This window comes from Netta rufina (assembly GCF_964035555.1).
Source record: "Netta rufina genome assembly, chromosome: 13".
NCBI classification, from domain to species: Eukaryota; Metazoa; Chordata; class Aves; order Anseriformes; family Anatidae; genus Netta; species Netta rufina.
In genome coordinates, this window is record NC_140136.1 from 21,321,070 (window position 1) to 21,348,324 (window position 27,255).

The 27,255-nt window shown below is 35.2% G+C and overlaps 1 protein-coding gene across 4 annotated transcripts in view; it reads left to right on the forward strand.

The window, feature by feature from the left end:
• Window positions 1–2,234: 2,234 nt before the first annotated feature.
• Window positions 2,235–27,255, forward strand: part of DPY19L3 (dpy-19 like C-mannosyltransferase 3) — a 35,335-nt gene continuing 10,314 nt past the window's right edge. For 3 of the 4 annotated variants that reach the window (XM_084294411.1, XM_084294412.1, XM_084294409.1), the window contains exons 1-17: window positions 2,235–2,338; window positions 3,376–3,484; window positions 3,703–3,845; window positions 4,651–4,784; window positions 11,271–11,361; window positions 12,219–12,340; window positions 12,541–12,686; window positions 13,757–13,880; window positions 14,616–14,750; window positions 16,189–16,320; window positions 17,436–17,537; window positions 18,358–18,431; window positions 18,680–18,838; window positions 20,436–20,552; window positions 20,922–21,033; window positions 21,565–21,621; window positions 26,130–26,212. In XM_084294411.1, coding sequence (XP_084150537.1) covers window positions 3,743–3,845; window positions 4,651–4,784; window positions 11,271–11,361; window positions 12,219–12,340; window positions 12,541–12,686; window positions 13,757–13,880; window positions 14,616–14,750; window positions 16,189–16,320; window positions 17,436–17,537; window positions 18,358–18,431; window positions 18,680–18,838; window positions 20,436–20,552; window positions 20,922–21,033; window positions 21,565–21,621; window positions 26,130–26,212 — 1,691 coding nt within the window. In that variant the 5' untranslated portion in view covers window positions 2,235–2,338; window positions 3,376–3,484; window positions 3,703–3,742. The remainder of the gene's footprint in view (window positions 2,339–3,375; window positions 3,485–3,702; window positions 3,846–4,650; window positions 4,785–11,270; window positions 11,362–12,218; window positions 12,341–12,540; window positions 12,687–13,756; window positions 13,881–14,615; window positions 14,751–16,188; window positions 16,321–17,435; window positions 17,538–18,357; window positions 18,432–18,679; window positions 18,839–20,435; window positions 20,553–20,921; window positions 21,034–21,564; window positions 21,622–26,129; window positions 26,213–27,255) is intronic. The other variant, XM_084294410.1, reaches the window with a different exon arrangement.

A 27,255-nucleotide genomic window follows, 5' to 3' on the forward strand; every position in this document is an offset into this window, starting at 1 on the left:
GTAATGGGATTCCTAAGCAGGATGTATCTATTTACATTTGCTCTTTGCCATCTCGTTGCTTTTTTCTGTTTTGACCATGTGTTACTATAAAATAGTATAAAGTTAGTTGCCTCTAAAAAGTGTTATCAGTCCTATCAAATGCCAACAAATAATTCTTTCCCATATGCACAGAGGTATGTTTAACTGTCTCCCTGCTGCTTGCCATTAGTTACCCACTCACAGTTCTCATGGCCTTTATCAGAAGTTCTGCATGTGAAGTAATTATAGGCTTAGTTTCTGAAAGTAAAGTATTTCTCAGGTTACCTGCTTTAGAAAGTGTATGGTTGGCTTGTTTGCATGTTATGTAAGGGTTTTTCAAGCACATTTCAAAGTCACCAACTCTGCAGTCTCCCCCTTTCATATTTTCAGATCTTCTGTCACAGCACTATGAGCTGATCAGCTATTTCACTTGCTGTTTGTTTTATTAAGAGTTTGATCCATTATATGAACTGTAACTTGCAGCTTTGATTTTAAAGACCTATACTTCTATTAAAGAGAAAACTTCCTTCCTACTAGACAATACAGATAAATAGGTGCGTATTTCATCTTTCTGATTTATGCTTGGAGTGGGATTCAGTCAGTTATTGTATTTTCCTCTTTCAGAAGCACTTATTTAATCATTTTAAAAAATGTACGGTTGGTGCTGAAAGTAACGTTTGTTAAGATACATTTAATAGAAATTTACATTTGCATTTGATATTCATGGACATGGGTACATGTATTTTTTTAAGAAAAGGTATTGTAACACTATGGCACTGCTTTTATAGCCAAAGTACAAAAAATTTAGAAAACTGACATGTAAAGACTGCAGTTAATTCTGATACTGTATCTTATTAAATAGGATGACTTCCATTTTATAAAATTACCCAGCACATTAAGCTGCATGCCTTAAGCTCTCTCTAGGATTGTGTTCCTGATAGATGACTGTTCGGAACTATGAAGCAAAGTCTGTAGTACTACTTTAACTACCTTCTGAAATACTGTACAATGTTAGAATAATTTATTTTGCTTTACAGGAGTTTGTCACGTATTGACTTTAATAATGTATTTTGGTAATAAACTTTTTTTGTTAAACACTTTAGTCACTTTTATTTGACCTGTATGAAATAGGGTTATGAATACAGAAAACAGAGACAAGAACCAGTGTTTAGAGATGGGAATCTGTTTACATCAAAAAGTACTTGAAATACTTCACTGCCATTTCACACTCTTGTATCAAGATATTAGTTAATGTTACTACAAGTTTTGTAAAAGTAATGGTAGTGATGAAATAGGAGACTATTAAAACAAGTTCTGAATACAAGGAAGTATACAAGGAAGCATGCAGTTACATTGGAACAATGCTGAAGGACAGAGCTGTCTTCAAAATTCACAGTGAAGCTAGTGGGACTTTTGTCCCTAATTTCAATGGTGTGAAAGCCTTACACAGCTTTTTTCAAGTGATGGATTCATGCTTATCTATCATGTAAGCTAAATCTTGCAACCTAATTTTATATGCACGCTACATTTCTTGGCCTTGCTGGAGCTTTGCTTCCCATCTTTTTCCAAAAATGGAACCAAAACTTTAAAAAAGTTCTAACTGCTGCTGCTGGCCAAGGAGAGAAAGTACCACCAGAGTGCCCATTCCTGGTATTATCTGGCTTACACTAAAATAGACAGGTTATTTTCTTTCACTTCATTATTGCTCTTACGGCCCTGGGCCAAATACGTTACAGTACAAAAACTGGAACTTAATACAACAGAAGAGCCTCGGTAGAAGATACTGGGGGGGAAATAACCTCAGCAGAAGTTATTTCCCCCCTAAGCATCCTGCTCCTGCGATCCCCCAGGTTTCCCCTGACCCATTTGCCGTGTTTTACACAAGAAACGCGTGGCTCCGTTAGGTCAGCACGGGCAGCACCATCCAAACCGCCGCCTTCCCCCTGAGGAGCCCTGCGGCCAGTCGCTACTGGCAGCGCCCAGGACGTGCAACTTGGGCTGTAGGTGTCCCAAAACCGAGTTCTGGCGGCCTTGCCCCCGCGGCGGCTCTCACTCGGTGCCCGCAGGCCGCCGAGGGCCCCACGGCGGGGCTCTTCCCCTCGCGGGCCTCCCCCGTCCCGGCTCGCCCCTTGCCGCCCAGTTCTGCTCCCCCCGGCTCCGCTCCGCCCGTCGGAGCCGAGCAGCTCGCACCGCGGCCACCCCCACGCCCGCCCCTTCCCCTCCTCGCGGCGGGGCCTTGGCGGTTCCGCGCAGCCGGAGCCGGCTCCAGGAGCAGCTACCGCCGCTCTACAGCAACCCTCGGCCGTCGCAGCGCCGGCAGGTAGCGGCCCCGCCGGCGGTGGGGGGGGGGCGGTGGGGAAGCGGTGACGGGCCCAAGCGGGGCAGGAGCCGATCCCCAGGCCGCGCAGGCCGCAGCGCGCAGCCCGTTCCGGGGGGGGGAGCTGCGGCCCCAGGCCCGGCCCTCCTGCCTCCTTTGCCCAGCCCCGGGGCCGCTTCATCCCTCGGCCTGCCCGCAGCCGCCACCGAGCGGCCTCGCCCCGACCTCCCCTGACTGAGCCCCGGACCCGGCCGCAGGCCCTGCCCCGCCTCGTCTGTCCTCACCTCCGCAGGCCACTGTGGGGTCGGAGGCAGGACTGTCCCATTCCTTCCCTGAGCTTCTGGCTTCCTCGGGTGTACCTGGCAGAAAAGGCATTCATCCCGGCACAGGGCGTTTTGAAGAAAGCCTGGTGGTGGGAAAGACCGTGGTTGCGATGACCATCTTGCCCCCTATTACGTTATTGTTGGATTTTATACAAACAAGCTACTTACAAACCGATACATGCTCACATAGTTCCCTCCACGTGCATGTTGTTTGGTGTGTGTGTATGTTTTTTCCCCCAGGAGTAAGGAAAAGAGTTGAAACCAATTCATTGCAAAAGCTTTAAAACCACAAAGAGCATGCAGCTGAGGCATATTTCTTAGAGCAGCTCCATTATCACTCACTCACACCAGTGGTAACACAAGTACCCCTGTCTGCACCCTGGGAATGGTAATGTGCCTGCATTCAGGACTGGACATTGTTGATTTTCAATTGCAGAGTAGCAGGGTAAAGCAATTTTACTTCTGGCCTGCTCTCACAGAACAGAGAGAACTGTGAATTAACAAGAGAATGACTAGCTGTTCTAGCTGTTTTGTTGTTTTTTTTTAACGTTTTCAAATTTTACAAGGCTTTGACAGTACAAAACATCAAAGATTTTTTAATGGTGTTGCTGTAGTCTTTTATAGTGCATGTTCTTTGGCAACATGTCTGGATCTTATGGCCCACTATGGGGGGATTTCCTGAAAGCCAGGATTTAAACAAATGGTTCTCTATTCTAGGTACCCAACTAAAGCAGCTTAAAGAACATTTTTTTCTGTGAAGGGCTGACATTTCATACTGTTCAAAGAAGTGGAGCCTGATAGGCATTTTGAGTCAAGGACCCAAAAAGTGAGTGCATTCAAAGCTATGATCCGTTCTAAAACCTTGTCAGGAGTATGGAAAATTATGAATTTCATGAGTAGATTTAGGGTAATGTTTCCTATACTTTCAACTCAGGTAATTTAAGGTCTCTGATGGCATAAAATATGTTTCTGTTTTCAAACATTTCATACAGTATTAAATGAGTGTTTTGTAGGAAGATGCATTGCTTGAATGTTTCCATTTAGGAGTCAGACTGAAGAATAATGAATTAAAGTGACTGTCATCATGACAACTGTAAGACAGAGAAGGGGTGGAAGAGTCACAGAAGGAGCTGAAGATCAGCCTTCAGAAGAGAAGAATGTGAAGTCTGATGGGAAAGTTCTGTCTGGTAGGTAATGATTAGGACATTATGACTTTGTACTAGTGTTCAGCATCTGGTGTCTGTCTTAGACACAGGTTAGAAATAGGTAAGTACCGAATAAATTTTCATACTTGAATATCTATTACCAAAATTAGTTGGATGAGAGAGAGCATGCAGATTACTGCATGGCAATCTCACTCCATTTTAAAACTCTAATTTATTCGGTAAAAACATTTTTTTTCTGTTTACTAATAGTGATGCATTGTCAGATTTCTTATAGTTGTCATCCGTTTTTAAAGGAATCACAGTTCAAATCATTGGTAACATAAAAAGATTTGAAAACCTCTAATTGATCGTACTTAAATATAAGCAGATTGCATATGAAATATTACTTGAACTAGAAACCCTTGCTTTTTGGCTGCAGGACAGACTGGCTAGCTAAGTTTAAAAAAGCAGGCAGATATATTAAGAAGTTTGAAGATTTGATATCTTTGTGATCTAACAGTCATCCTCTACAGCTTTGATTTAGAAAAGATGCCCTTGAGGATATTCCAATTTGGATTTACAAATTAGATGTGATATATATCTAGATTTATGTAGAGTTGTGGTGTTCTTAAACTATAACTACATTTTCCAAGTAAGGCACACTTTATTTCATTTTGCGTGAATTGCAAAGAAAAAATGTAACTTTATAAAGAGCTCTCAAAACCCTGTGTCCTGATGCCAGAATGTAACCTGTACTAGCACAGGCAGTGTATCAATGAGTTTCCAAAATTCACTGAAATTGAATTGTGTGCTTCACAGTTACACAGTCAAATATTTCTCTTCCAAGATCATACAGGTGGAAAGCTGTGGAACATACTTTCAATAACTCTTGGTGGAATTGTTGCCATTGGTCTTGGACTTCTTACTTCTTTTTATGTTGCTACGCTGCATGAAAATGACCTGTGGTTTTCCAATATTAAGGTAACAGTCATTTTCATAGTTTCATCGATCAGTGCTTTTGTAGAGCTTTAATAAGAATGTTAGTTGAAGTTTCATTTATTTATCTGTCTTGTAACTTGATCAAAAACATAGAATATTTCAGTTGTTTTTTTGTGTTTTTTTTTTTTAATTTGTTATGTAAAATCAGAAGTTGTGCTTCCTCCCCACGACATTTTAAGTACTCAAGTCATTTCTGTAAAGACCTTTCACCAGTTTTTCCTCTAAATGCATTGTTATACAGCTGTGTGTGCCATTATTCTGCTGCCTGAGGGACAGCAATGGTTCTTCCAAGCACTGGTCATTATCAAGAAGAGAGTTTTAACAATCTGCTATGTGTTGCTTTATAAACATATCTTGTAGCAAAAGCAATCCAAAACTACCACCACCAAAAAAAACCAAAACAACAGTTAAAAATAATACACAAGATCCTGGCACACAGTTCTTTAATTATGTTTAAGCTGTGATCCTGTAATACAATTTGGGCACGGTCTCTTACTATTCAATACTAATCTTACATAAGACTATTCTAAATGCGCAAACCTCAAAATACATTTCAGACAATTATCAATATAAAACACTCTAGGGGAATTTTTATTCCCAAGATCCATAACTGACTAGTTTTCTTCCCAGAATCATTGCATGGGAAAATAGTACAGCTTTATGCACATCTAAATTTAACCAGAGAAAAGAAACAGGTGAGTAATTTTTCTTTGAAAATGCCTAAGATTGGTAGGCTCTGTTAGGTCTCCATGTATTATGTTATTCAAATATCTGTATTTAACTGGAACACTTGTATTGCAATATGATTCTTTCCTATAATAGGCACTTTTCCTGTCCAAGACACATTTACATATTGAAAATAAAAATAGTTGGTACTTACTGAAGCACTTAACTGCTGTATTATACATATAATAGAGTTTTGTACCTGCTATCATCTTTCTCTGAATGTAGAGATATATCGTATATTATATACGTATTAGGTGCACCTCAGATTTACCTTGTCCTTCCAAAAACAAGTATTGATGAATTCCACAGGTATTTTGAAGTACAAATATAACTGTCTACAAGTCCATGTCTGAACATTATTTTCTTTTCTATTGAACTGATACACAGGGACACAGCACACTAAGAGAAGCAAGTCTGTAGTTGCAATTAAGTTGCCCCCCCAGAGGATGAAATGACCATTTTATTTGATCATTAAGTACAGAATGCCATTAGATTTCAAAACTGGAAAACACCCTAACCATATAGATATATTTTTAGTCTGTTGTCTCTGTACCTCTCATTCCATCCTAAGGAATTGATATGATACCTAGTAACATTGGAGTATGTTGAACAATTTTAGCTAATTTGATGGAAATATTCTTAAAAGTATTAAATTCATCTACCAACAGGTTAACTGAGAAAAACATACAGATACTCTTACTGAAGAATGTATAATATGAGGTCAAAGATGTTAACTCCACCAGAGAATCTGGGAGCCCACAGGGCTAATTTTAAGCTGACAGCAACAGGAAAAACTTTAATGGGATTTCATATACATGTATTATTAGAGATAAAATAACCAGTTGTAACACAGAGCCAAAATCGGACAGGCTTTATACATACTGCTTTTTGGAGCAGTGAAAAGCAGTATGTATTCATGTTTGTATGAATATGTATGTATTATTCAGTGAAAATAGTCTATTTATGTTTTGCATGTGCACATTCTCAACTTACATTGGTTCTAAGGATATCTTTCCATGTAGAAGACTATCATTATACTTTGATCAGACAAATGCAATTTAGTTTTGTAAACGCTTACTTTCCAAGAAGGATTCAAAGATACTTCAAAAGACTTGTTTTTACATGATGTATTACAGGTTGAAAACAAACAGTTAGCAACCCCTGCAGTTTATTTGCAAATACAAAGAATGTTGAGAATGATTTGAGTCTGGTAACATCTGCAGTTGTCTGCCAGGCCAGAGTTTGAACGTGCTTTCACTATGGTTAACACAAAGCTTTCTAAGGTTTTAACGTTAACTTAAATATAGGCAAGACTAATTTTCATGCCAGTATGCACATCTCAGTATCCATATTTTATACACATTTTTCTTGCCAGTATACCTATTTTATGGTGAGAAGTCAGACTAGCAAGATAAGAAATCTAAGCTGTATGAGATCCTCGCAATTTTTTTTTTTTTTGAAAATAAATGAAAAAATTTTTTCCTCTAACATTTTATAGTTTAGCCAAAGCATAAATATTTGCCTATCTTAAGCAAATATGAGAATTTTGAAAGATTTTGGACTAAAAATTTGGACTTTTGGACTAACCTATACAGAAGCTTTTACATATACTGCTTAGGTAGAAAGGTAGATTTTTTTTTCTGAATTAAGACTACATTGATGCATGAACATCATAATTGCTTAGTTACAGAATTACACATTTTGCCAATTGTATTCAGCCCTAAAGACTGGAAGTAAAAATGACTTCATTGTGTGAAGTCATGAATTGTAACTTCAATGTAATTGAAGTAACAACTTTTGTGTGCACTTGTAGCGATTGCCTTTCTGTAATTTCAATTACAGTCAACAGAAAGCTGCTTCAGTTTTGGGTATTTTCCAGCAATGGTTCACCGGACTACCAAGAACTGTGGTCTGTGCTTGTTGTACTGTTTTGTATTATTTTAAACATGGCTTTCAACAGTGTAGTGATTTCAGCTGGTTCAGTATGTGTGAGTCTTATTCCTAGTTGCTAATAAATATGCCTGCTATTGCAAATTTACCATCGTCATTGGAGAAGGCTATAATATTGTTTCTTTATCAGAAAAACTGAAAAAGCAGATTTTGAAGAGCCGTTTAAAGTGGTGCATGACTGGTATTTGTATTTTTTTTGTTGTTGTTGTTGTTTTTTACTATCCCAAGACCTCCTGAAAAAAACTGCAGAAAAAAATTAGAATGGAAAATACCATGTCACATAATCAGAAGAGGTGTTTTCATGCACTTCTACCAGGGATCACAGAAGGTTACAATGACTTATCTTGGTCAAGCTATTTGAAGAAAAAAAGCTTGAATCTCCTCTCATATGCATCAAAACAATAAACATTTCTCTTTGTGATGGTACAAGCCGAAACAGGTTTCTTAGCCAAAAAGCCTTTCTCAGTTTTCTGGCAAGTCTATTTCCAGTATTTTTCAGCAATTCTGATTTTTGATTGAGTTTATTGATTGCTTCTCAAGTGTAGTATCATTTTGGAAACATGCTGTTCTACAGAAATTAAAAAGGGTGGGAATTGCATCACCTTTCCTGTCAGCTGTTGTATTGCTTGTTCAAATGCAAACTCAGAAGAAGTCTTGAACAGGCCAAGGCCACACAACAAATTAATGCTCTAACACAAACAGTTAAACATGCAGAGCTTTCATTTGTTCTTCATCCCCTCTGAGTAAGCATTTAGGTGACTGCTGTTTCCTTTTCCTCGAATAAAGTTGCTGCTTGCAAGAAACCAGGAATAAAAATATCAAGCTTCAAATCTTTCAGACATACAGCATAAAAAGCCTAGGATTCTTTCTCTGAGTGCCTCTATTTTACCTCTTTACATTCTGAATATAAAATAAAGATGAGAAAAAGTGGAGAAACTGGTAGCTAGATAATTAGAACTTCCCAAAGTGAATATGTAAGCCATAAACAGGGGGAGGGCAGTCCAAAACTTTTGTGGTATTTTTCCAAAGAAGTATCCATTGAGTGGCTGTTGGGTGCTTTTATTCCAGATCAAAAATCATCTGAGTAGGAGCCATGCCATCCTAACAGATGCGCATAAGGTTAACCAGGCAACAGACCATGTACATGGATTAAATACGTTTGCTGAAGGCATGATTTGCAACCAGAAGTGATGACAGCAGCCATCTGTATTGAGTTGCCACTTGTACAGTTGAGGAGATTTTCAAATCTTAAATGGAACAGCTAAAGGATGTTTTCAGTAACACAAATTGTGCTTTAGTTTTGTCAAAAGGTAAAACAAATTAGAGCTTTGCTTGTGTTCTTTATTTGTAGAAAAGCTCAACTCAGACTTTGTCTGATTGCTCAGTATCTGGGATGACTCAGTTAGGGATCTTAAGGAAATTTGACTTCCAGAATTTTGTACTGCTCTAGAGAGGAAGAGTCCTTTGTATTTTGTTTTGAATGGTTAATACTATTAGACTACAATTCCATAAATTGAAATCATATGCCATACTATACTGGAGGATTTTTTTATAACAGTGATAACTTTGTTGAACACGTACAGATTGAATATACAGTAAGGCAAACGTGCTTTTATAATGCTTACCCGTAAGTCCATATGTTTTTATTGTCATGGAATACTAGAAAAAGTATAAGTTGCTGTAGAACTGGAAAAATCTTGCACGTGAATAAAACAGATGTTATCTTAGCATGAAACAGATGCAAAACTCACTAGTGTTTGTCTCATAAAGTATAGAATTTAGTTGAATACAGCTGGTGCCAGGATTACAATTTAATCATGTTTGAATGCATTTTTGCTAATTAGATCCCCCTCTGTGACTCTGCTCTCCCCCTTAATAAATTCCAAATGTTAACATTTTATTTTTTTTTTTAAACACTTTGTATCAGCTGCTTTTTGGTATTTTGGTATTAGAAGACTTCAGTAGTGATGAATTTGAAAATAGAGCTCATTCAAAATCCAGCATTCTCATTTTGCTAATTATGTAGCTTTTAGTATGTAGTGCCAATATCAGTTTCTTCTGCTGGTATTTGTATTAATTTGTATTAATAATTTGTATGCTGCAGAGCATCTGGAGAGTTTAATTGTGGACTTATTTTGAATCAGATGCATTTTTATCTGTTGATTTTTCTCAGACCAGAACTAATATTGATTTATTCTGTCAATAGTTAACTTCAATAAAACATGTGTTTTGGTTTAAGATATGGTGTACTGGGCAGTAGAGAAAGGAGGAGCATGATTATGATTATTATTATTATTATTAATCCCATTTTTTTTATTATTATTTTTAACCCCATTATGGGTTCTGTGCCAGCAGAAGAGAAGAGACTGTTTAAGAGAGGTGAAGGTCTTGAAATTCTGTGCAAGGTTGCTTTAACCAGAATGGCATTCATAAAAATATCAGAATCGTATCATTCTGTTACTTCAGTAATTCTGTAAAAAAACAAACAAAACATGAATTAATAAGGTTATCTTTAGAAATCTCACCAAAATTTCTTAATGTATGACTTCCTTACACCGCATATGGGGACCTCATCGGATTGCAAATCGGGATATTAACCTTTTCTAATTAAATGCTTAACAGAGATAATTGAAGGAATGTGTTTATCAAAACTACTACAAAGATGACTACTAAGAAAATAATTTTGTATAAGATGCCTATTATTTCTCATCACATTGGCTGTTCATGCAGTCTTATCTTGGTTAAATGTGGTCATCCAAGGCTCTGATTTTTTTTTAAATTTCATTAGGTTTTCATAACTAATAAGTTAACAGAAGGAAACAAATGCCTAAGCCTGTCTGAGAGCAGTTTTTTTTTATCTAGGAGAGCTTTCACACTTCACTAGACCTCACCTGCTTTAGCATCAGCTAATAATAAGGTAGAGTTTGAAATGCACCTAATTTAGATAATGTAAACATTTTTGGATTAAAAAATAACTCTACCTGTGCCTAAAAACAAGTAAATAATCTCTTTTTTTTTTTTAACGTATATTTTAAGTGTGAGTGTAATGATTAGCTGGCTTCCTGCAAGAAACAGCTGTTAGGAAAATGGGCAGCAGATTACCCTGCCAGTTGAAATCTCAGAGTTGGGATAATGATGTAGTCCCAAGTATAGCACATTGATTTAATCAAGCCTTAAGGTGGCAAAACCGTGGAGCACTACAGTGTAACCACATCTGGAAGAAAAGTTTAAATGCATGGAGCACACATATGCAGTTTTAAAGTGCACCCCTTGGCCACTGCACCTATCTAAACACTGAATAATTCAAAAATAGTAAAAGATCCAAAATGTTTCAGAACTGCATATCAGAACCACCAAAGGCACATACATTTCTATAGTTAACAGAAGCATCAACGCCTCAGTCCTTTTGCCTCTCACCCTAAGTTGTTCGTGTATTTTATTTAAATTAAGTTGCATAGAATACATAAATCCAAAGACTCAAACTACTGAATAGGCCGGTTCCCCCATTGTAGACAGAATTAGAATTTCATGTTTTTATTTATACTGAAATTTGAAATAAATTTTCTATTTTAAAATTGACTCTTTAGTAATTGTTATTTGGATGAGTATCCGATGAAATTAATTAGATCAGAATATTAGAAGTTTACTTACATAGGCAAGTTTAACATAATTGGTACCAAAATTCACTAGTTACCGCATCCACTGGGTTGACTTGATGGAAAAACATGGCAGCTTCATTTGACTGCAAAAAGCAAGTAGAAAGTGAATTTATTATTGAACTTTAACTTGCAGGAAGTTGAAAGAGAAATTTCATTCAGAACAGAATGCGGACTTTATTACTCCTACTACAAACAGATGATTCAGGCTGCTTCCATCCAGCAAGGTATTGTAAACTGTAAAGTAAGTTTTCCTTTGTGTTGCCAGCTGACTGTTTTTAACATTTTTTCAAATATAGTTGAAGACAAGGAATACCATAACTGTGAAAGATGGTGTAACAGTTGTACTGGAGACATATTTGTTCTGTTCATCCACCAAGGAGCCACTAAGTTATGGATGTAATCAGTTTCACAGTGATATATTGGTTTCTGTCCCACACCTTCACCTTCAGAGGAAGGCAATGTCTTTGGGAGACAGCTTTCATATTTGTTCAGATTTCTGCCTTGCTGGTTTATTCAGTTTATTACTCTCATTTTTACTCTTCTCTTCTTGTTCAACTTAAATGATGAATTATTTGCGGGAAGGGACAATTTCTTGTTGTATGCCTATACAGTAAGTGACACAATGGCAGTTTTCAAAAGCAAACCATATACAATGACAGGGTTTTCTGTGATAGTGTTGTGTTTTCTAGATACTTAAATGTTGCTCCGTATCAATTTTCCTTATACTACATTTGTCAATACTAACATCACCTGTGTTCAAAGTAGTGACAAGAATGGTTCGCAAGATCTAGTACATACCACTAACTCTATACTAGGAATGTAAGTGTAAAAATAAATGTTTTATGAATTACTAAATATATAGTACCTGAATTAGCACTCTAAGTCACATTCTCAGCAGGGAAGCTGAGGACAGCAGAAGGTCATAGTGATTTAGAGGTAATGTAATCTTAATCCTTGGCTCAACATATGCAGTTTTTGGTGAAAGATCCTAAAATACCTTTGAAAAAGTTATTCACTGTTCAAATGAAGATGGAGGGGGGAAAATGACCATCTCCTATTTCAATTTCTCTTTATCGTTAAGGTTTACATGGTTTAGTATATGACAATAAAACTGAATCTGTGAGGACAATTAACATACTTGAAAGAATGAATGTTTACCAGGAGGTGTTTCTCAGCATTCTGTATAGGATTCTTCCAATTCAGGTAGGCATTTATTTATGGCTTTAGATTGTAAGTGCATTATGAAGTTTGCCCAGTGAATCATAGCTCCCCTTTTCAGTTATTTTCTAATTAGAAATATTTCTGATACCTTTTTAATTTATCAAAGCAAAACTTCATATATATTAAGTATAATCCTCTCCCCAAGTGTTTTATGTCAACATCAGTGTTCTTGTGTTTTACAGCAATACCTAGAGCCTGTTTATTTTTATATCTACACTTTGTTTGGACTTCAGGCAGTGTATGTCTTTGCTCTGTATGTAACAAGCTGGCTTCTTAGTGGAACATGGCTTTCAGGGTTATTGGCAGCTTGCTGGTATATTACAAACAGGTAAGTGAGATTCAGCATTCAGTCTTCCAAAAATTTTTACCTCATGTCAAAGGTAGAGCATTAAACCTTCAAATGCATGATTAATTAGAAGAAAAAATAAGGTCTCTCTCCAGATTAGACACAAAATGGAAAAAATAATAGAAAATAATTAGAAAACAATCAAAAATGAGTTGAAGATGCAGAAGTTTCAAGAAATTGGAGTAAAAAAATTGTGTAAATTAGTCTCTGAAAATGGACTACAAATATCGGATATGCCTGGATCTCCAGATGATACGTCCTGTATTTTCCAGCCTAGGGTCCCTTAGATGTTAAAGACATCTCCTAATATGCCCTTTAGGTCTCACCTTAGTATCCACCCACCAGAGATTCTAAACAACCTAAGATCATCTTTTTATCAATTGATTTCTCCATTCAGAGAGAAACATGGAGGAACTGGCTTTACATCAGCACTAAGCTGCTGGAATGAAGCTAAGACTAGTGACATAGACTGTTCTGTGTTGATGGTTTTTTTTTAACTTTTAATTGAGATTTTGTAACGACTGCCTTTTGGAGAGCTTGTACTAATTTCTGTAACATATCTTTTATGTTAGAATATTCAAAAACTTAGCTCAAGCTTCTGACCACTCTAGTGGTTTTCAAATCCAATGCATTGGGATCACATTGAAGAACTTGATGTCTTAATATTCTGATATGTGCTTTACAGAAACCAAAAGACAAAGTGTAATTACCTGTAGCTTAAATTCCACATGCTGGACTCCAGAGGTGATTTTCGGGGAGAGGGGTTGATTTTTTCATTTTTGGATTACTCAAGCTGTGTTTTAGAAGCAAGATTTAATCCATACTATATTCTTTTTCTCACAGTAAGTAAAGTTAAAGCACAGCAGCTGAGGTACAGAAACAGCTTGCAGATTTGCAGGACCTTCATAATGATATTTTTTCTAGAACCAGGCATGTTAAGTTTAGAGTCTTCATTTCTAAAACACCACAAAACATGCCTGTCATTGCAGCCTCTCTGTCACCCAAGCTAGTGTTGTTTGTTTTAAATTTATGAAACTGTTTGTTTTGTATAGAATAGATACTACAAGAGTAGAATTCACCATTCCCTTAAGAGAAAACTGGGCACTACCATTCTTTGCGGTTCAGATTGCAGCCATCACATACCTACTCAGAACACATTTGCAGCCAGCTCAAGAAGTGAGTATTTCTTAAAAGTATGACACAGCAAAACTAGTATCAGAAAACTATCTCTAAAACTTAGGAGAAAATACTTAAAAAGCATTTATAGCACTGGAGATACGTATGTGTACACACACACACACACAAAAATTGCTTACAAAGATTAAAATATCCTTTAGATTTAGTTGGAAAACAAACATATATATGCTCAGCATTGAAAAAAATATGGTGAAGCTTTTAACTTTAAAATTAAGCTCTATAGAGTACAAAACAGCAGCACAGGAGACAGGAAAAAAGCTTGTTGAAACTCAAGTAATAAAGCTTTTCCTTTGCTTTCATTTGTATTACAAAAATAGGAGGTTGTGCCAATCTGCAGAAATAAAAGTAAGTTGATGATAAACTCTGACAAACAGTCATTACTCCTCAATTTGTTCAAGTCAACTACTATTTATAGCATAATAAATCACATCGCATGTCAATCTATGGGCTGAACATATCTGAAAACTCACCATTTTCTTGCAGCTATTTTGAAGCAAATTAACTCAATCACAGCTGAAACCAGAACATATTACAGTGATAAAATACAGGTGTAAATACAAGAGCTTGAGGTCTAAAAATATTATCTTACAAGCAGTTACTGCAGAGAGCATGTATTAGCAATTTTAAAAATTGATTTAAAATAAATTAAATCCCTGATTTTTTTCTCTGATGAAGGAAAATAAAGTTTAATAAAACTTTTTTCCACCCTCCCAGAGACTGACACTTCTCGCTGTATTCGTAGCAACCTTCGTCTTTAGCTTGACTTGGCAATTTAATCAGTTTATGATGCTGATACAAGCATTGGCATTATTCATACTGGACTGCTTTGACATGCTTCCCACAGCAAAGGTAAGAACCAAACTTTTCTCTTTTCCATCATCAAGCTATGGAAGCATTGCATGTATGCCTTTCAGATTTTGATTAACGATAGTGCATATATTTTAAGTGGGAAAAGTGAACAATCAAATTTCTCATTTTTTTAGCTGATTTTATTTCACTTCATGTAATTCACTCCAGTTAATTTTAGTCTAGTTTTGTTTAGACACAACTGGATTTTGACATTACTAAGGCAATGCTTTTAAACACCATCTCAACAGTTATCTAGTACCACAGCTTGAGCATGTCCTCTGGAAGTGACTAGGAAAAAAAAAAAAAAGGCACAAGAAATCTTTGCCTAAGCTGAAGTCATAACAGGCTATGAATTTTGCCTTAACCATTCTGCATCCTTGTTTGAAAGTTAGGTTGTAGGCACTGTACCGCAAAAGAGGAAAATAGGCTGGAGGGCTCAAAAGAAGCAGTTAGATTTCATGCATTGAAATTCACCACAAAATAACAACATTATCACTGTTGCTAAACAGAAGGAGCTGAAAAGTTAAACAAATGTCACTAGGAAATTAAGGGATCATGTACTGTCAATCTTCAGAAATGGAAGCACATTGTAGAAGATGAAAACATTGAACTCAATGTCAGTGTGAAATTCTACTGAGATTAAATCTAAAATTTTCATTATGTGTTCAAATGTAAGCTGAAGTTAGCAATTAATGTGACTAATTAGCTACCTTAACGTTTGGCAATCACAGAATGTTAGGGATTAGAAGGGACCTTGAAAGATCATCTAGTCCAATCCCCCCCCAGTTATACTATAATGGACTTACTGCACCACTTATTCCATGTTAATTTTTCAAAAGCGCTACTTAACACTACTGGTGTTTGATGGTCATTTGGTACTGACTTTGGCCACTGCAGTAGTACAAGACTAAACTTCACTTTTTGTAAGGTAAAATTTGTGTTTTGGTACAACAGTATCAGAAAATCAGCTGACTTTTTTAGCACATGCATTCAAGTGAATTGTCGTAATAGTTCTGTATTGTTTGAAAAGACATAAATGAAGTTACACAGAAATCAGATGTTTAATTGCTATACTGCACTGTGCTGTATGTCTTTGATTGTAAAGACATTACAGAGGCTACAGATACAGTTTTATGACTAAAGAAAATAGATAACATCTCCCAAATTCTAACTAATTAATATTTTCCTCACTCTGCAAGTGTTTAACTTGTCCAATTTATGACAGCATCAGATTTTCTTAGGAAAGGTATAAAATACTAAATCTATTTCAAGACATAAATATAGGAAGAGTATAGTAATGGATCTAGGTGTGATGATATAGTGCAAGACAACATATTTTTTGTAAAAGTAATTGATGTTGAAATAAATTATAAAACATATTCTAAGAAAAGCAGCTGACTAAAATTTTGTAGGCATAAAAGTATCATTATTTTTACAGGTTACATGGCTCTATATCATCCAAATTTCTGGATTACTGCTAGTCTGTGTCCTACAGTTTTTTAATTCTATGATTCTTGGATCATTACTTATAAGCTTTAATGCTTCTGTCTTGATAGCAAGAACAATCCAGGTATGTACTGAAATATGTTTGAAGTATATATCACAATATATACTATATATATATTACACGTTATATATTATAAATGAAAAATTTGTATGCATTACAGTCTTAAATTACTAATACAAATTACAGGAATTACTTTAGAGTAGAGGAACAAAAATATTGCGTGAACGAATAATGAATTCAGTTACACTAACTACAGTGTAACTGAGCACATTGAACACCATAATTCTGTGATTGCTATTATCATATGATTGTGTAAGCTTCAGTTGTGATCCTGCAAAAAAATTGCATAAATGGACTACACTTGTTTCAGCAGGACTCGTCTTAGGTTTACAGATCTGCCTCTAGCAAAATATTCTATGAGATCTAGATATATGTTAAATTCAGTTTACAGAAATCTATTGTTTCTTTCAAAGATTAGGATTTTTTCCTCTATTTGCACTATTTGCAGTTCTTTTTTTTTTTCCTATTACTAGCATTGTTGATTGCCTCTAACCAGGATATATGAACCTGTAGAGCCTTTCCTGCTCTCTCTCACTATTGTGACTTTTTAAAATCAGGACTGTTTTTTTTTGGTTTGGTTTGGTTTTATAGTTAATGTCTGCACCTAATCCGAGTTGTCTGTGAGCATGAAAAGTTCAGTTCTTGGATCTGGAGCTTTGACCTGGAAAATTGGCCAAAATCACATCAACTGATAGTTTTAGTCAGAATACACTTTTAATTTGACTCTCCACCTAAATGTGGCAAAAGGCACATAATGCTAATGAAGTTAGAGGAATCCTGGATCACAACTGCAGTTTCTCTGGGTGCCAGTAATTGTGTAAATATTCCTTTTGGTGCCACCTCTAACTGAAGGCTATTCGGCTAGTTAAATAACTGTGCCAAAAAAAATATGCTGGAGAGTTTTTTATAATGCTGTCCCTTCAGTTTCAGGGAAGAAATGTATCTTCTTTCTGGATCCTTGGTTATGTTTGAATTTTTGCTTACATGAGCCTAATACATATCCTGATAAAAGGCCTAACAAATAAGTGGTTTCAAATAGTCTTTGTTGGTTTTGTTCCAAATATATACGAATCCTAAATATTTTAAATATTGAAATACTAATGTTTTCTTCTCTCTAGAAAAACTTAAAGAAGGGCAACTTGTTTAATAGGCTTGGGAAACTTATCCTCCATGTACTATTAGTCTCAAGCTTGACTCTTCTAGTAAATAAATTCATTAAGGTAAGGAAATATTTTTTTAACACAGTAATACTACAAAATTTAATTTTGTAATATTGAAAGGTACTTGTAAAGAGATCATCTACAATAATACCTTTAAATAAAAATTGCAAAGATATCACTGCATTTCTAAGAATAGGTTTCAGAAATTAAAAGATTGCTTTGCTAATCTTTTTGGTATACTTTAAAACATACAATCTTAAAACTCTTAACATAAAACTGCAGGTGAACTTCAAGTTATGAATGTGTATTTGAATATGTAGTGTTAATTTATAAAAAATAGATTTATACTGCATTATGATACTGCTGAGCATTTGCAAAATTTCATTTAATTCACTTTTCAGTGAATGCAATTAAAATAAATGCTTGCTGTAAAACTGATGTAGACTATTCCGTACTTTTATTTACTTCTTGTGCATCAAGAGATCTGCATAATAGTACAGACAGAAGCAGTTTTCTGCTTTTCAAGAGATTGTAAAAGTGACATTAAAACTTAGTACATATCTAATATAAAATACCATGGTAAGATGTAAAAAGTCATTGAAGTAAAAACTTAAAGCTAAAACCAACCTGTCATGGGTAAAATTTATCTGTAAATAAGAAACCAGTATATGTATTTTGAAAGGTAAATAACTTGTCCTTTGAATCACAGCACCAAATTACAGAGTGCTTTGCAATCAAATAAGCACTCATTCTATCTCAGTAAGCCTGTGTGCTTCATAGTTTAATTTCAAAAGTAAAAAACAAGTTTACTAGGTGAAGCCTAATTTTTCAGTACTTAGAAATATTGATTTTTTTTTTTTTTTATTATTTCATTTTGTAGAAAAGTCTTAATCTTGAATCAGATGAACATATATTCAAATTCCTGAAAGCAAAATTTGGATTCGGGTCAACAAGGTATGAGTTAGCTGCAATTTTACTTTTTGTTGTAAAGCTCCAATAACTGAAGTCTGCAGGTTGTTGCTTATTTAAAATCTTAGTAATGAATCATTAATTTTTACCATGTTTATGTCAGACTTTTTTTTTTTTCCATAAAAAGCTATACAACTGTGGCTGTATAATTGCTTGGAAAAAAGGAAACTTTGGTCCTTTTTGATATCAAGTTATGAAATACATGATGACAAGTATTATTCTTTTTTCTTTAGAGATTTTGATGCTAACCTCTATCTTTGTGAAGAAGCTTTTGGTTTACTACCATTAAATACTTTTTCAAGACTCTCGGATACATTACTTTTTTACGTCTACATATTCAGTCTCTTCCCTTTGACAGTAGCAGCTCTCATTGTTGCCTTTCGGAACCTCAGGTAAAATATGTTTTAAAAATAATTCCCCCCTTTTTTTTTAAATCAGTTTTCTTCAGCAGGCCAAGAAACTGACAGTTGAATGCAGCAGCATACATTACGACTTTCCACATGTGCTAAGGAAACAATAGGATGTACTACATAGAGATCAGGCAGAATAAGTGATTTCCTATTAAAGCTAAAATTACAATCAGCGTAACAGGTCTGAACAAAGAAATAATCTCCGCAAGATTCTTCCCAGTTCTTTTGTTTGCTGTTGAAGTTCTGCAGTATATACAGAGTTGTTTGTTGGTTAGGCTTTTTTTTTTTTTTTCTGGTGAAGGGAGGAGAAAGTGTGCTTTTTTATTTTTTTTTTAACATACGTGTTAGTTTCTATAGTTCATCTCATTGCCCCTGTGTAAGGTACTCAAAGATTTCCTTGGTGGGTGTCCTCAAGCTGCCCAGATAGGAACTAACACACTCTGACCTGAACTGTTGCAATCTGTGTAAAGAGGTGGCAAGAATGGTAGATTGCAACTGCCCATCACCTGCCACCAGGTAATTTAGATTAGTTCCTGTAGCTAAGGTGTAGGATTTGGAGGAATTTACAGAACAGTAGAAGAAAATTAGTACTAAATACTAATTTAAATTTATTTTATTTTTTAAAGTAAATGATTAATTATGAACTACTCTGTTTCACATTTATAATGTGGGCAAAAGTTAGAAGGGATGATAGGAAACCTGATTAACCAAAAATTAAGGAGTATTATATTACTAATATCAATCACTGTAGACTTTATGGAAAACAAGAAAAAGGTGTGAAGGGCAAAGGGGAGTGAGACAGGGTCTGGCACATAATGATTCTAAAACTATGATATGGTGATTGTGAAGTCAGTCCTCTATGAGGCATTTTGGTGGCATTCAATGACATATTGAAAAACTAATTGCAGTAGTCAATTTTTAAAAACTAACAAAAGACTCTACAGCTATTTATTACTGTAACCCTTAATGTAATCTAAGACTTCACTGCAGTTTTTAATACTGACCCAGTTATGTCAACTACCCCCTCAAAACAAACAAACAGGGAAAACCCCCACATGCATTTAAGCAGCTTCTTTTTTGACCAGACCTTTACGAACATTCACAAAACTGGCCACATTAGACAATAACCAGTTCTTCAGCACTTCCTTTCTGTAAGCTTACTTTTCTGTAGATGGACTAAATTCTACAGTTTAAGTAGCATCCAGGTATACCAACAGAGAACCACAAAACACAGTAAAGTTTTTTACTGTCATCAAAAGCCTTGTGAATCCTGTGGGAGTAGCTGCTTCAAGCAATAGACCAAGTTGTTCAGCTATACCTTTCTGTAAATAATTGTGTCTCATTCTCAACATATTTAAACCCACTGCACATGCAGAAAACCAAACATGAAAATGTTGCTCTATCAAGTTGGTGGTATCAGGCTTAATTATATCATAGATGTAATATAAGATTGTGGACTGATAGCAGCAGTATTGCTCTTTTGCATCAGGATTAAATGTGCTTTTTTTAAAATACTGCCAACTACTATGATGTGTGTAACAGAACTTAATATAACACTTTGTTTCTTGTGTTCAATCAGTGGTTCAAATCAAATTCAGGAAAAAGCAGAAGAATATACAATAACACTGAAGCCTGATGCTGCTTACAACTTAATTCACACAGTTCTTTTTGGGTGTCTGGCATTAAGCACAATGAGGTACAACATTTTTTTGTTGTTATTCTTGTTGTTATTATTCTAAAGGTTTTTGTAGACAATATATTTTAGTAAGAGTGTAAAATGCTGACCATAACCTGATAGCGCCATGAATCTTCTTTTCTCTCCCTGGTGTATCACCTCCTCTTGACTGAGACATTTCCCCAAATTCTGCCAAAAAATATTGTTTGGAATTTGGGGAGCAGATATGTTTTCAAGAGCACATACCAAAGTGATCTTTCATTAAATTATTTAAGAGTCCTGAAAGTCCAAGAAAACTGTGTTCAAAATGTCTGTAATATAACTGCTCTCATCAGTACAGCTTAGCAGAGTTCCAGATGATAAGCAAAAAAATTGTGTGCATTCTTTCAGAATGAAGTACCTGTGGACGTCCCACATGTGTGTATTTGCATCTTTTGGCCTGTGTAGTACAGAAGTATGGCGACTAATCCTGAAATGTGTTCATCTCTACACATCACAGCGGGTTGGCACTATACTTACTGGATTTCATGAAGTTAATTTTTGCTTCATAGCTAAGTCAATCAAGACCCAAAGCTATAAATATTGTTTGTAGTCCTCTTAAAATAGTTATTTCTGAAGTATATTTGTATAAGCTTATCAAGTAAAATATATTTTCCAGTATTTTATATATTAAACAATTCCATTTGAATACACTAGATGGCACTATTGATGTAGCTGTGAAAAATAACTACAATTTTACTAAAAAAAAGTCTTAATAATAAGAAAGCAGCAGTCTGAAGAGAACTTTAGAGTCTGTTAAACTCAACTGTACAGTGTTTTATCTTGGTAGAAGATCGATTAAAGAGATATAAATCCATCATTTTGTGGTAGAAGTATAAGGGCTTTACTTTAAAACAAACTGAGAATATGAACTTAAAATTCAAAACGTGTAAATTCTACCACATAAGCATGTAATATATATCAATATATTGAAAATTAAGTATAAAAAAGATGTATCATCAGAATAACTTTTTTTTTTTGGGATTTCTTTTAGACACAAATGATTAAATATTCCATACCAATAATTACATTGCTATACATTTCATATAAGGTAAGTATTTTTCTCTCTCAGTGTTTTGGCCTTTATTAATTGCATGGGATTTTCATTTTTTACTAAGGAGATGTTGTCTGTACATAATTGCATAGAAAGTTTTTTAAAAAAAAAAGTGTGTACACCTTTATTCATAAGATATTACATTATAATACATTATAATATATTCATAAGATATTACATTATAATATATTACATTATTCATAAGATACTACATTACTCATTTGATCCAAAGGATTGTTCATAGGTACAAATGTTTGACTGCATTTATATGCATAAATTAGCAGGTATGATTTATATGCCTTACTTTCTGGAAATTTGTTTTGATTTTAACTAAGTTGCAGATAGTATGCAGATAAGATGCAGATTGTTAAATTGTATGATGATGTAGGAGTAGAAATAATCAAAACATTCTCTACTGCAGTGCCTCCTCTGACATTTTAAAATACAGAACAGACCAAAAAAACATAAATAACAGGCTAAAATAATAACTTTTTCAAGTTTATTAGTCTGTCAGTCTGTCACAGCAGTGAGAATTATATCATAAAATTAATGGGCATATCATCCTTTTAATCTGCATTTGCAAAGAAAAAAAGTCAGAAGGCACTTGGTTGCAGACATTTTTTCTGCAAGACCTAGTATGAGGTGAGACTATTTCTGTTAAATAATTACCTTCAGAGAAACTCCAGGTGAATTTGCATTATTAAAGTTAAAAAGGTAGTAGTAAAGCGTAACAGTTAAGAAAGTTGCTAAGAGTTCACTCCAGAAGTATGTTCTTTGCTCCTCCACTTTAATAAAATGAAACAAAAAGTCGGAAAAAAAAAAAAAAGGAAAAAATTTATTTAGCAAAGTTACACTGATGAATTCTACTTAAATTTTCCTGTTACTCTGCTAGAGGATTTTCTAGGATTTTTTTCATTGGTGTGCTAGCTGAGAAGGAAGTTTTCTATCATGTTTTCCCTTTTTATCATCTCTGAAAATAATCAAAATAATGCCATTTCTTTTGACACGGGTGATGCTAAGAGCATAACATTCTAATGACTTAATGTGACAGATTAGCCTGAAATACTTTTCCTCCTACTCTCCATGAGGAGATACAAAGTTCCTGAATCTGTCAGATTCAATTCTGAAGTCAACAAAAATCAATGATTTTCATATGCTTTAGATCAGTTGTAGTTGTGCTCAGTCTGCCTGACAAGCCTTATTTTTTGTGTTTCTTCTAAATATAGGAAATCATTTTTATTGACATTAAAAATTAAATTTTTCAGAAGTGCTCAGTGGGAATAAAAATATACATCAACCTAGTATTTTTTTCTTTCAAAAGTCATTTCTTTCAAGTACAGAGGAATATATGATATATTTGTGCTTTGTGGGGGAAAAAAAAAACCAAAACACTAATAGTGAGCTTTCAGGAAAGAAGCCTAGCTGACAGGTAAAACTTGTCACCAGATTCCCTGTCAATGACTGGAATAAAAATTCTTAGAGAGAGTGATCCAGAAACTATCCATCAGTTCTTTGAGAAAGTATTTATTTATTATTCTTCCAGAACCTTTACATGAAAACTGATGGAGCAAGGAGTATTTGATAAGAGACTTACTCATCTTTCTCCTTTCCAGTTAAGAATTAATCTGGTCATGCACAGTAACTTCTCAGATGCACGGATATCCTACATATTCACCACAAAGTTTAACTGGCCATCACAGCTTGTTTTCTTGTGCTAGTAGTGTCTGTAAATTTGTACTACGTTACCTGCTATACATACATTTGTCAGAAGAGCCCTTCAGTGCCATTTCTCAAAATAGGAGTTTTATGGGATTATTAACCTAATCCTAAATAAGCTAATGAAAGCCTCTTTTGAGGCTTGCGGTTACCAGAGTCCCAAATACATCACTTGAACAATAATTTATTTAGATACAGATTCAGCTAAAATGCTAGCTGTCTTTCAGGCTTCATGTAAAAGTACTGTAATATCTCTGTGCGTTCTTTAGCTGTGTCACAGGTAAACATGTGGATATAATGCAGCAGTACTAAATATTCTCCGTATTTCACTTCATATTTTTATAGACAGATTTTGGTTGTATCAGTGTCCGCTGCATTTAACTTCTCAACAGAGTAATACCCATCAAATTGTGTTTGCATGTCAGTCATTCCTAAATAAATTGTTGGTACTGGAAATTGGTTCCTGAGCTTCAGCAAGTTTGCAGTTAGTGTTTCTGGCAAATAATCTTGATTTTGCTTTGCTACTAAACTGTTGATTTATCCAGTTTCTTAAACTTTATTTTTATCTTTATCATGGCCAAGTCCTTTTACTCCAAAGGTATACATACATTTGTTTGAGCTCATAGCTCAACATATACTAAATCTGAGCTGTCTTTGGCTGAAGAACTCCTTGTATGTACTGTATGTATTTATTCTTTACACCTAAAGTTTGTGAATGTGAAAGTCTGGAGAAGAAATGACAAAAGAAAATACATTTATTTTGATTCATAATATTTAATTCAGTTCCTAAGAAGATTGTTATTTTTCATTCTTTGGCCAACAGTATGTATTTATAATATGGTAGTTTCTGCTTTACACTAAGAGGCCAAATAATTAATACTTAAACTTTTTGAATTCAAAATTATTAGCCTTGTATTTGAAAAGTTCTGAACTGCTAGGAACCTCAGTGACCTGTTCAGTACCTCCAAATTTATGGCTGGGATAATTATTTAAAGTCTAGGCTTTCTAGATAGAAATAAAAGATTTTATGTGAGGAAACCTACAAGCTTTTAAAAATTCCCGAGTTCTTACCACAAGCATTGAGTTTAAATTGCCAAGTGTATATCCTCAAGGTGTATATCCATTGCATGGCAGGTTTGCAGCATAATCTAGACTCAAAGCAGAGTCCTTTTCCTTCTGTCTCCAGTCTGAAGGGACTCCAAGCAATTGGCATTCCAAGCTTTCAAAACATTTGGCTACCTGGGATAGTTCAGCAGTGAAGAAAGGAATTTTTGTTCTGTTATTAGATTCTAAAGTCTCATTTCACAACTGCTTAATTTATTTACCAATCTCTTGGGAGATCTTCAGAAGAACGGAAATATGTTACAATACTGTAGTACTTTCCAAAACACTACTAAGGCTGTGTTTCTGCCACAACTGTCTTTTAGATGTTTCTCAATCTACCAGTCAGTATTAGTTTAACAAATGTATCAAATTAACAGTTACGCTAATAAGTGTCTTAATTGACCCAACTGTATCTCCTGCTCACCAGCCCTCCTACATAAATACACTTGTAGTAAAAGAATGCATATTTTTGCTAAGTACCTCAGCAGCATCACATTCAAATTCCTCATGAACCCTTGGATGGAAATTATCTAAATTGGATGATTTATGTTTTTTTAGATCATCAAGAGGTTTTTCGTATACTTTTTCCCAGTGACATTTCACTTTGCAAGCCAGCAATGCTTATTATCTAAGCAAACAGGTCTGGAATAGGTTTCACCACAATGTCCTCTGTAGTAAAGACAGATGTAAAACTATCAGTTAGTCATTAACACTGTCATCATGTTTCTTAAGTGCTCCCTTTTGCCCTTGAATATTCTCTAGCTTGAACAAGAAATCCTTCAAATAAATCTCTGTTCTGTTAGTTTGGTGGGTTGGTTGTTTCTTTTTTTTGGTCAGCTTTCAAAAATCTGTTTCAGTCCTTCTCATTTCCTTCCTCCAACTTTGATTTATGTACTGTCTTCAGTAAGTTTTGAAACGTTTTCCCCAGATGGGAAGTTACTATTCACTAGTACTCTCCTTTTTTCCTTTAGTGATTCTCTTAATTCAAACTTCTGAAATGCCATTAAAGGCATCCATAGCACATGTAATGATTTTAACTTCTGATACATATCTCCTACCTCTTTGCATTTAGTCGTAAGTTGCTTTTCTAACGTTATTGTCAGGTTCTGGTGCCTTTCCTTCTCCTGTAGTCATTGACATTATTTAATGGCTTGCCTGTTGTGTAGTGAACTGTTACATGATGACTCTTTTTCTTGATCTTTTTTCTTAAAGCTTGCCCTGTCAAGAAATAACTTAAAATATTCCTATTCATTCTATAGTCCAGGGAAAGGAAATGGCTCGTGTAAAGCAGATACAATGCACAACAATCACATCTGGTGACAACTTGTGGTTTCCCACAAGTATCAAGATACAAATTGATCTTAAACTATAACAGTTCTGAAAACCTCTCACCAGAACCACTCGCTCCAGTGAGAGTTTTCCAGAGCTCTGAGAAAAGTTCCTGAAGGTTACCACAGCATGTTATTAAGTTCCTTTTGGTCATCTAGCAAGTGCTACGTATCTATAACTTTGAAACTGTGTGTTTATGTCATAATAACAGTCACACATCCTTCATAAGGGTAGATACGCTTAACTCTTGCAATCAATGAGCTGGATGAGATCAATTACCAACTGAGAGGAAATAATTAAACATCCAGAAGTTGTTTTCTTCGTTCTGTCTTCAGTTTATTTTCTTTTCATTGTAGTTCTGGCCAGGAATAATGGATGAACTGTCAGAGCTGAGAGAATTCTATGACCCAGACACTGTGGAGCTGATGAATTGGATTAAGTAAGAGGATTTTTTCTCTATTTAAGTTAAATGCTATTTATGTAAATCTAATGTTCTTAGTTATAGTCCTCTGTTTTATTTGTCACAGGTCATGAGTGATCTCTGGTGACCCACAGAGATAGTTTCAGATGAATGGGGTATTTAGAGGTTAGCATATTAACAGCTGTGGTGGACAGCAATAGGCGAAGGTCCCCCAGTCTGCTTTTGTTTTCTGGTTCAGTACCATGCTACTGTACTGCATGTGTGCCAGGAAAGCTGTTGATTCCATTTGCTCCTGTAAGCACACAGTTTTCCCAACTGAAAGAGTCATTTTGGAGGTGTCAAGCTTCTTCCATCATACCATGTCTACCTCTTTACATTAGTAGTTCTTTGTATTGAAACAATTTTCTTTTGATTTCCCAGTCCTCCACCCATTCCCACACCCTTTCCGTTTTCTTTAAGAAAAAAATAGAATGTTTATAATTGTAAAAAACTGGCATGTACAGTTGTAGGGCCAGGAAAGCTGTACCCTACAGTATGTTTCTTGACCTTTAAAATAGTAGAATTACTTACTAGAATGAATATGTTCCAAACTGTAAATAAAATATTTGTAATTGAACTTGACAAGGCTAAACACAAGTACAAAGTCTGTTTCAAGAGTGTGAGAATCATTTCAGCCCCAACTCATCACTTCTGCTTTCTCACAAAGTATAGGAAAGTACTTTTTTGATTAAAACAGTTTAGAACACTCCAAGTAGAAGATCTGATAAAAAGGGCCAAATAGGACATTCTCTGGAGGATTGTGAATTTAAGAGATATATTCTATTAACATACAGTTAACCACCGAAATCTTCCAGATTAAGTTCAGGTTAATACAGAGATAGTCCTGGGATTTTTATTTATTTGGAACATTTTTCAAAATCAGTTTCATGGTCTGGAGGAGACTATTCTAGACCTATTACATTTAGCACTGACCTAGTATTTCCTTGAAACCCTCTATCGTGTTTTCATATGCAGTGAATTTCAGGGAAGCCAGTCACCCGGCCCATTCTACCCATAGCAGC